Genomic DNA, 9,447 nt, shown 5'->3' on the forward strand with positions numbered 1-9,447 from the left:
TGTTGTTAAGTGCCAACACTGGGATATGGATGAAGAGGACCAGGCCACTGTCACCTGGGGGCACCTGGGCTGGTGGCAGACACAGAAGGCAAACAGTCATGGCCAGCAGTGAAGGCTGGATCTGGAAACCAGGAGCATCGAGGGGCCAGAGTGTCTGGTTGGGGTACATGCTGCCAGCCAGGAATGTGCTGCTGGATGCCTCCCATTCCCCCAGCTGCTGCCATCCTAGCCCAAACCTGCACAGTGGGCCCTTGTGTGCCCAAGGTCAGTAGTGTGCAGAGGGACAACTTCCACCAATACTTGTGGAAAACTAAACAAGCCTCTGGACAGGGAGATGCTGGGTCTTGGGATGCCAGTATTGGATACAAAATGTCCATTTCTTATCCAAGTGCTCCCCCCACCGGCTTTGGGTGAAGCTGAGAGAATGATTTTGCTACGTGGCTGCATCACCAAAGAGTCAAGAAGATGGCCTCAGAGGTCTCAGGGAGGGTGCTCCTCAGCCGAGGGGGGCGGGGGGTGGGAGAGGGCAGGTGACAGGCTTCTTCTGGTCTGAATGGTTACAGGGAAGTCTGCACTCTTCTCTGAGCCTCCAGCTTCCGATTTGCACAAAGGGGTTGGACGATGATTTCTAGCTTTAGTCCTGACCAGTTTTCATAATTTAATTTAATTTAATTTCCACTTTGAGGGAAGAAAGGGCCTCCCCAGACCCCAAAAGGGTGCCCTAAGAGCTAGCATCTGGATCTCAGAAAAGTCAGGGATAACCGGACCTTAGGGCCTCTGGCGATGCTCTCTGCTTTGGAGGGGAAGCTAAGCACCCATGGCCAGCCCTGCCAGGAAGAGGGCAGTGTCCCTTTAAGCCCAGCCTCATTTCCTCAGTTTGTTGCTATGTATGAGACCAACTTCCTTAGCAACCACCTGGCCTCTTAAAGGGGCCTCACGAACAGTAGTTGCCACCAGCCATGGCTCCAAAAAAGAACGCAGGCAAGGGGGTCAAGGAACCTGAGGTCAAAAAGAAGAAAGGGGGCAGAAAAGATCCCAACCTAGCCAACAAGTCCATGGAAGTACTTATTGATGAAGAGACGCGGGAGTTCTACCACATCCAGATCCGAGACCTGGAGGACAGGCTGGCCCGGTGGGTGGGCAGGGGAGGGCAGGGAGGCTGGCCCTGCCTTGGCAGCACTGGGCACTGATGGGGTCAGGAGCTCTGCTCAGAGGTGACCGCTGTGTGGGCTTGGCTCTGCTAGGACTTCCTAGTTCTGTGTTCTGGCTTCTCATGTGATGTCCAGGCCCCACTCCCATCCTCACTTTCCCCATAGGTAACTTTAGAAGGCTCTGGGATTTTTAGGGAAAATGGGTTTCCCCAGATACATTCCCCTTTCCCCCAACCCTGCTCCTACCCATAGGATCATGCTGTTTATAAAAGGGCCAAGTTTAACCAGTGAGGTGAATTGGGAATGGGCGCCCTGGCAGGAGATGTAGACTGTGTGTCCCTCTTTATACATGCTAGAACCTGGTGCCTACTCCAGGGTTTCACTTGTCTCCAAGTGGAGGCATGCCCCGCTGACTTACTTCATTGCTGAGTCCAGTTTCTCCACACTGGGCCTCAGGTTCCCCAAATGTAAATGAGGAAGGTTGATCCTCCTCTGCAACTTTGTCCTAAAGCCAGTTTTGTGTGCAACATGGGTGATGGGGTGGAATTTTCTCTTTAATTCTTCGTTCAGAGAATGTTCTCTTGCCCATCATTTTCCTTTGTTCTTTTAAAATGAGTTTCCTCCTGGCGCTGAAACACTAACACCAACCCCTTTGGTGAAGAGTAGACAGCGCTTCTGCCCCAAATGATGTTCAGATGACTATAGCTAATAGAGTTGAGCCCTTTGTGTGCGCCATGTGGACACTCTGCTTCCTCATGATGATCCTATGAAAGAGGTCCTGAAATCAGCCCCATTACACAGGTGGAGGGACTGAGGCTTAGAGAAAAGTCACCCCAGGAAGAGGAGGTGCTGGCCTCCCTGGCTCCTCTGTGCCAGGCTACTTGCTGGGTGAACTGCAGGCTCCTCACACAGTAAGTGTCAGGCCACTTCCTAGCTCCATAAACTGAGTCATTCATCTTCTTATCCCACAGTACTCTTGTATGCAGTAGCCATTCAATGGATGTTGGTTGAGTAAATTATGAAATATAATATCTATCCAAATTACTTCTAGCAATTCTTCCATTGAAAAATCAGTACACTGATTATGTAATATTCTAAAGACTCTACAAAAAACTTCCCTCAGGTTGAGACACCAGGTGGAATGTATTTGGGGAAAATGCATTTGGCAGACAGTTACTGGGTACTTACCGTTTGCCAACCCCTCTGCCAGCCCTGAGTATACAGAGATGGAGGGAACAGACACATCATGAGGTTTCAAATGTTCAACTGGGCAAGGGCCATCCTAGAGGAGGACATCAAAGAGAGGGCCACAAATGTGGCTCAGGGCCACACTAGGGGTCATTCCATGGACAAGGGTAAGGAAGACAGGTATGCGGGCAGAGGGGACTACAGGTGCAAAGGCTTGAGGTTGGGAAGTGCCCAAGTGTTGGGGCAGGGTGTGAGGGTTTGGAAAAGAGTTGGAAAGAGTTGGAAAGAGTTGGCCTACCACAGCAGTAGACAGAGTAGTTAGCAGCCTCAGCTTTGGGCTGATTGACTTGGGTTCAAGTTTCGATTTTGCCTTTATTAACTAGGGTTCCTTCATCTCTGAGCCTCAGTCTCCTCATTTGTAAAACAGACATAATCATAGTACCTGCTTTCTTAGGGGTAGTTGTGAAGAGCCAACTACCAGACACCAAGCCTCTGCTATGTACCAGGCACTTTCCTATGTGTTGGGGACACAGCTGTGAAGGTAACAGATAAAAGCTCTGCCTTCATGGAGCTTACACTCTAGTGATGGAATGAACAGAAAGCACAGAGCCCAGTGCCTGGCATGCAGTAAGGGCTTTGTAAGTATAGGCGATGGTCATGGCTGCTGTTCCTGAGGACGTGGTGGGAGATGAAGCTGCCTCCAGGCCACAAGGAAACTTTGTGTCCTTTACGGAGGACCCAGGAGAGTGGGCTCAGCTGCACTGGAGGCCTGGCTTGTCCTGCCCCTCGTCTGGGGCTGCCCCTCTACCCAGATCCCTGAACCTCTGCCCCAACCCTGTCCCAGGTACCAGAGGAAGTGGGATGAGCTGGCCGTGCAGGAGAAGTTGTTCCGCCAGGAGTTCGAGCAACTGGCCAACAACAAGAAGGAGATCGTGGCCTTCCTCAAACGCACACTCAACCAGCGGGTGGATGAGATCACTGACCTCAACGAGCAGCTGCAAAGCCTGCAGCTGTCCAAGGAAATGGAGAAGGACGCCTTCGAGGCACAGCTAGCCCAGGTGCGCCACGAGTTCCAGGAGACCAAGGACCAGCTCACCACAGAGAACATCGTCCTTGGTGAGGGGGCCCTGGAGGGTGAGCCCACAGGCCATGCTACAGAGGCTGGGAGTCGGGGGCTCTGGCTCCCTGGGCTCATGTCCCAGCCCTGCCACTGACTATCTTTGTGGCTTTGCCCAAGCACTTCTCTGTGACCCTCCCTTTTCTCACCTGGGAAATGGGGATATTACGTCTACCTTCAGTAACAACAGCTTACGTGCTGCTTCACACACGTTGTATCCCTTAACTTGCCCCACAATCCTACGCAGCAGGAAATATCATCATGCTCACTTTGTAGATGAGGAAGTACCGCAAAGCGGTGAAGCCTCTTGCCCAGGGTTGCCCAGCTGACGAGGTTTGTTGAGGCTCAAATGATGTTGCAAGCGCCTGGTTCAAATTCAGCTGCAGTTGTCGCTTATTTTAAAGAGAAGGGAAGAGAGGAGTGTTGAGGGAAGCTTCTTGGAGGAGATGGAACCTGAGGGGGCTTTGTAAGATTACTGGGGTGGGAGGAGGGCGGGCAGCCCAGACTAAGGCGATAACGGGGAGAGAGGCCCGGGGAGAATGAGGAGACAGGGTTCCAGCCCTGCTGGCTCAGGAAGTGAAGGCAGGACATGAGGACCTGGAGGAAGCAGGGTGGAAAGAGCAGAGGCCCAAGGGACACTACTCAAGGCCCTCGGCTGCCCCCACCGGATCCTTGCCCTCCCACCGCCCCGCCTCACCAGGCCTTGTCCCCTGCGGTGGGCAGGGGGGAAGCTGGCAGCGCTGGAGGAGTTCCGGCTACAGAAGGAGGAGCTCACGGACAAGTTCATGACACTGGAGGACGAGCTGCGGAGGCAGGAGAGCGACCACAGGGAGTATGTGTACAACCTGGAGAAGAAGTCGGTGCTGGACAGGGACAGGTGAGCCAGGCGGGCTGGGGGGGCGTGCAGTCCTGGAGCCGCGCTGACGCCCCGCTGGGGCTGCCGGAGCTTTCCTCACGGGGCCCGGGCACCAAGCAGGCTCCGGGCCTCAGCCCGCCTCAGGCTCTAACTATATGGACGGGGCCAGGTCACCGGCTCCCCAATCTGGCTGCTCTTCAGAATGCCTGATTTATGGGGGAGCAGGGGTGGGAAAAAACTAATAAGCTCCCCAGCTCCAGTTTTCATACTGGCACTGCAGAATCTCTGGGCTTCCTTTCACCACTTCCTGTGATTTAATACTTCATAACACACTGATATGGTTCAAAATTCAAGAGGTACTAGGGAATCTTCAGTGAAAATCCTGTCCAGAGCCCCACCTTCTCCCGTGGGGAGAGGTGCTTAGTGGCCCTGCCAGCTGGGTGCTATGGGGCCCAGAACCTGCACCCACCCTGCCCGGTCCCTTCCTCCCTCCCTGACCAGACTGAGGAAGGAGATTATCCAGCGCGTGAACATGGTGGCCAACGAGTTCCGCAAGGTGGCCACGAACCAGATGTGGGATACAACAAAGCGGGCCATCCGGGAGAACCGCACTGCGACCCTGCAGCTGGCCAAGATGTCCCGGAAAAGCACAGCTCTGCTGCAGGAGAATGAGCAGCTCAAGGGCACCCAGGACACGCTGTGCAAACAGCTGCAGCTGTTGGAAAACAACCAGAAGATCATGGCCAGGCACAGCAAAGGTCACCAGAAGGTGCACCGCTGGCCCTCACCACCGGCTATGGGCACATACAGCAGGGGGGAGCCCCAGAGCCACGCCCTTGGGGTGCACAGACTGGTAGTGGCAGGCCTGGGCTGGAGCCAAGTAAAAGGGGAAAAGGCAGTAGTGCCAGGAATGGGCCCCTTTATGGGGGTTGTAGGATGCTGAGTCCAGCTGTTTTCTCTTTATTTGCTTTAAAGCCCCCATAATGTGTTGACTTCAAGCCCACCCCCAGAGCGCTTGGGCCTTTGCCCATCCAGAGATGGTGCTGGTCCCCCAGCCCCAACCACCCACTCCCAGTTGGTTATTTCCTCTCCCAGGGCTTTGGCTGGCCTCTCTGCACACAGAGGCGAGGAGCCTGGCTGGGGTTGGGGCTGGGCGAGCAAGGCTGGTTGGGGGTCAGCAGTGACCCCACAGCACAGCCACCGGCCTCGCCCCCAGATCATCCTCATGCTGACCGAGAAGTGCCGCGAGCAGCAGCAGGACACACTGGAAACTGCACAGCTGCGCCTCCTGCTGGGCCACCTGCAGCAGAGCTTCCTGCAGCTGCAGAAGGACAACCAGACACTGAGGTGGGCAGGACAAGAGGGCCAAGCAACAGGAGGAGTCCTGGACCAAGCTTGAACCCAATCCCTTGTTTGCCACATGAAATGGGTGACTTCCTCTCTCCAGAGGGGCCTCAAGGCTTTGCCTGCCAAGTAGGCTGAGACCTGGAGTCAGATGAGGGTCCCCTGTGGGCTGGAGAGAAACAGCAGGACTCATGGCCCCAGGTGATGCCAGCCACAGCCTGGGGAGAGGGGGAAGGCAGCTGACTTGTCCCATCTTGGGCCCAGGAGCCAAAAAGAGCAGCTGAACCTGCAGCTGGAGCAGCAGCACACCAAGCTGCAGCAGTTACAACAGGAACTGACCAAAGGGCAGAAGGCTCAAGCCAACCTGGAGATGGCTGTGACCCAGGCTACCTCCTTCCTACGGGACATTCTGCAGGTAAGCAGGAAGTGGGTAAAGGCAGGGCCAGGGGCAGAAGCTGCTGAGAGAATAGCTCAGGAGCTCTTAGAAGAGGCTGGGCCGCTGCCAGGGTCAGAGGTCCCCTCTGTCCCCTGAGATTCCTGGCGAGTCCATCCTTTTTGGCTTCTGGACTTCAAAGATCCCTTCAAGGTCTCAAAGGAACTGGATTCCTTCTCTGAGGCCCAAGACCTTGGGCCTCAGTCTTCCCATTTGGAGAACTCAGTTCCAGTAAGGAGGGGTGGGAGTTAGCCTCACTTCACAGATAAAGAAACCGAGGCTCCCATGGCCAGGGAACATGTTGAGAAAATGGGCACTGAGGTTAAGATTTCCCATGAGCCCATGATCACCCCTACTGGCAGATGCAACCAGAAGAACAGGAGGACAACGGCTTTGATGTGGTATTTGAACTGCAGCGCAAGGAAATGCTGCAGCAGCTGCTGGCCATGCTCAGCTCAGCCACGGTCCTGTGTCACCAGGCGGCTGCATGTCCCCACCAGGAGACCCAGCTCAATAGCACCCCCCAGGAGAGGTAAGCAAGCAGCCCCAGGTTGCCTCAGAGGAGACAGCCATAGGGAGCAGGCTGAAGGGGCAGTCCCTAGCCAATCCTGGGCCAGAAGTCTGGCTCCTCAAAGCCTGTGTGAGCCTCAGCCCTATCTGTGAAACGGAGGTAATGACCCCAGGCCCTTCCCCACAGCCAACCCACTACCCAGCAGCCCAAGATGGGGCCCCTGCTGCAGCAGCTGTCTGGCATCACACCCTACCAGCTGGGGGACCTGGGTTTGGTGCCACGCCGGGCCCACATTCCCTCCACCCACCAGGACCTCAGACTGCTCTCACGTTCCACCCGCGTGGGAACTCTGCAGGTGCACAGCAACCCTGAGGTGAGGGTGCCAGGGGTTCCAGGGCAACTAGGGGGCAGCCAGCCCTGGTGTGAATCAGGGCTCTGCCACACTGCAGCTGTGTGGGCTTTGGGATGAGGCTGAACCTTTCTCAGCCTCCATTTCCCCATTATTAAAATGGGTTGAAGAGAGATGTGGCAAGGCCTCGATGGGGCAAGTGATGCCCTGGAAGGGGGCCTGCTGGGCCTTACCCCGTCCCCAACAAGCAGCGGAAGGGTGGGAGCCCCCAGGGAGGCCTCCACTTCCCAGCCTGACTCTTTACTCTTACAGATGCATGCCTCCAGTTCTCCAAAAAGGCTCAAAAAGTTCAGTCTTCCTGAAGTTTTCCTGCATCCCAAATAGGACACAGAGATGAGCAATCCCCTGACTTCAGATATGGACCATTTGGGCCACAGTTCCCCCTTTATTCCATAGGCAGCCTGGGGCAGCCCAGAAGAAAAGAGTTGTATAAAGTAGATTCCACAGGTTGACGTGGTGGCTTGTGGACACAGCCAAGCACGTGGGCACTGCAGTCAGGCTGGCAGATGTGTCCACTGGCATCAGGTGACCAATATGGGCCTCTGGCTTCGTGCATGGATGTGGTCCAGGAGCAGGTCAGTGGCACGCTCCAGCAGTGGAGGCAGCAGCTCCTGCTCCGCAGGGGAAAAGCAGCCCAGCACGTAAGCCTCTACCGCACCAGGATGTGTGGGGCGCCCAATGCCCACCAGCAGCCGCAGCATGGCCTGTGGGGGAGACAGAAGGGCCTAGGGAGCTTTGAGTGGTAGGGCCTGGACCGGCCCACCCACCCCAGTGCAGAACAGAGGGGGCAAACTCACACTCGAGTTGAGGCAGCTAATGCAGGAACGGACTCCATTGTGGCCCCTTCAAAGGATATGAGAAGGACAGTTAGTGCCTCCCTCGGACAGTGTCCTTTGCCCCCTCCCTAATCCAGGCTGGGGTCAGTATCCCCCTAAGATCAGTGTCACTGTCCCCCTGTCCAAACTGGGGCCAGCACTCCTCCTCCACCCCAACTGAGAGGCCAACTTCCGAACCCCCACTCAGAGGGGCTCAGGGTCTCACCTGGCACTGCCCCCCAGCTTCAGAGCCAGTTTCCCCAGGGGCTTGTCCAGCTCATCATGTACCAGGTAGACCTCCTCGGCAGTCAGCCCGTACAGCTCCGCTGGGCACAGGGAAACAGTGGCCCTGGTTACTGCTGGATCTGCCCAGAGGGCGTCGTGCCCGGACTCACCGACACTCGGTTCCGGTAAGGAGGGGTGGGAATTAGCCACATCACAGATAAAGAAACTGAGGCTCTACAAGCATCCAACTGTGCGGCACTTGGAGGTCAATCGAGCCCCCTCTCTGGCCCCAACGCCCTCCCGGCCCGCCCAGCCCCGGTGCCCTCACTCACCGGCCCGGGCCACGCTGAGCCCGTTGGCGTTCATGAACCGCCGCGGCCGGAGCAGGACCACTTGAGCATCCCCGAGCGGGGCCAGGGCGAGGTCGGCGGCGCAGCGCCTGTCGCGCGTCCAGCTCTCCGCCACGCCCAGCCGCCGCGCCAGCTGCCCCACCACCGCCATGCCCACGCTATGCCGCGTGCCGGGCAGGCCGGGGTTCCCCAGGCCGGCCACCTGCGGGCGGTACCGGGGAAACTGAGGCCCGACAACTCTCGCCACCACCGATCTCACAGAGCCTCCCGGGACCCTAGGAGCAAAGGACCCTAGGGGAGAGGTAAGGGTCTGGGAGAAAGGGCACGGAGACTCGAAAAGGCCCCGTGGTTACTGGAGCCCCTCATGGCATTGGACCCATTTTCCAGATCACAAAACAGAGACAAGAAATTTGGGAGACTCTGCCCGGGAGACAATGGCCCAACTGGGGCCGGACCCAGGAGCTCCTATTGCTGCCCGTCCCCATCTCCTCCGCGCCACACGCGCGCGCGCACACACACACACACACACACACACACACACACACACAGTGCACTCCTCTCACCAGCCACCGCTTCCCCGGGGGCCGAGGCTCCAAAACACACCGGCTTATGGTCCGACTCAGCCGCCGCCCGACGCGCACTAGGCGGGAAGGCTGCATGCCGCCGCGCCCCACCGCCGGGGCCCCACTCTCGGCGTCAGCGGCCTGAGGCCGACCGCCGTCGCCCTCTGTCGGGCGCCGCTGGCGGCCAATCCCGGGAGGGCCTTGCTTTGGAAGGGCGGAAGCGGCTGGGCGTGGCCTCTGCGGGGCGTTCCGGCGCATTCCGCGGCGCGCCGTCTCCCTGGCCGCGCAGGGTTTGCTGTGGAACTCGGGAAGCCCTTGCTTGACCTCGGGCTTGAAGGCGGGAGTCTTGTTCCCGTCCCCGCCACGGCCCTGTTAGTTTGCCTGCGGAAAGTGGGCCAGTCCTTTCTTCTCTTTAGGCCTCAGCCTTGCCATCGAATAAAAAGTTTTCTAACCTGTTTCCCACTCAGCCATTGGATTCCGGGGGC

The 9,447-nt window shown here is 57.3% G+C and overlaps 2 protein-coding genes across 5 annotated transcripts; one reads left to right on the forward strand and one right to left on the reverse strand.

Moving 5' to 3' along the window:
• Positions 1-889: 889 nt before the first annotated feature.
• On the forward strand, positions 890-8,486 carry CFAP157 (cilia and flagella associated protein 157). 3 transcript variants are annotated; one of them, XM_077145627.1, is made up of 9 exons: positions 890-1,132; positions 3,184-3,455; positions 4,180-4,333; positions 4,814-5,081; positions 5,529-5,659; positions 5,921-6,071; positions 6,452-6,621; positions 6,787-6,973; positions 7,262-8,486. In XM_077145627.1, the coding sequence occupies exons 1-9, from the start codon at positions 960-962 to the stop codon at positions 7,331-7,333; spliced, it is 1,578 nt and encodes a 525-aa protein (XP_077001742.1). In that variant the 5' UTR covers positions 890-959; the 3' UTR covers positions 7,334-8,486. The 3 variants fall into 3 exon arrangements, with proteins under 3 accessions (XP_077001742.1, XP_077001752.1, XP_077001736.1); XM_077145637.1 differs by having other exon boundaries at positions 6,787-6,955; XM_077145621.1 differs by having other exon boundaries at positions 6,787-8,486.
• On the reverse strand, positions 7,368-9,129 carry PTRH1 (peptidyl-tRNA hydrolase 1 homolog). Of its 2 annotated transcripts, none has more exons than XM_077145656.1 (5): positions 8,963-9,129; positions 8,382-8,601; positions 8,051-8,150; positions 7,807-7,852; positions 7,368-7,713 (listed from the first exon to the last, which is right to left on the reverse strand). In XM_077145656.1, exons 1-5 carry the CDS (start codon positions 9,056-9,058, stop codon positions 7,531-7,533), a joined length of 645 nt encoding a protein of 214 aa, XP_077001771.1. In that variant the 5' UTR covers positions 9,059-9,129; the 3' UTR covers positions 7,368-7,530. The 2 variants fall into 2 exon arrangements, with proteins under 2 accessions (XP_077001771.1, XP_077001764.1); XM_077145649.1 differs by having other exon boundaries at positions 7,368-7,734.
• Positions 9,130-9,447: the final 318 nt, after the last annotated feature.

Source organism: Tamandua tetradactyla, chromosome 2 (genome assembly GCF_023851605.1).
Source record: "Tamandua tetradactyla isolate mTamTet1 chromosome 2, mTamTet1.pri, whole genome shotgun sequence".
In the NCBI taxonomy this organism is placed as follows: domain Eukaryota; kingdom Metazoa; phylum Chordata; class Mammalia; order Pilosa; family Myrmecophagidae; genus Tamandua; species Tamandua tetradactyla.

Bases quoted from the DNA above. Each gene is read 5' to 3' on its own strand.
- PTRH1 (XM_077145649.1), bottom strand. From the start codon at position 9,058: ATGCAGCCTTCCCGCCTAGTGCGCGTCGGGCGGCGGCTGAGTCGGACC. The intron at 7,853-8,050 runs GTGAGACCCTGA...TATCCTTTGAAG, and splicing joins AAGCTGGGGGGCAGTGCCAG to GGGCCACAATGGAGTCCGTT. The intron at 7,735-7,806 runs GTGAGTTTGCCC...AAAGCTCCCTAG, and splicing joins TTAGCTGCCTCAACTCGAGT to GCCCTTCTGTCTCCCCCACA.
- CFAP157 (XM_077145621.1), top strand. From the start codon at position 960: ATGGCTCCAAAAAAGAACGCAGGCAAGGGGGTCAAGGAACCTGAGGTC. The intron at 5,082-5,528 runs GTGCACCGCTGG...CCTCGCCCCCAG, and splicing joins ACAGCAAAGGTCACCAGAAG to ATCATCCTCATGCTGACCGA. The intron at 6,072-6,451 runs GTAAGCAGGAAG...CCCTACTGGCAG, and splicing joins TCCTACGGGACATTCTGCAG to ATGCAACCAGAAGAACAGGA.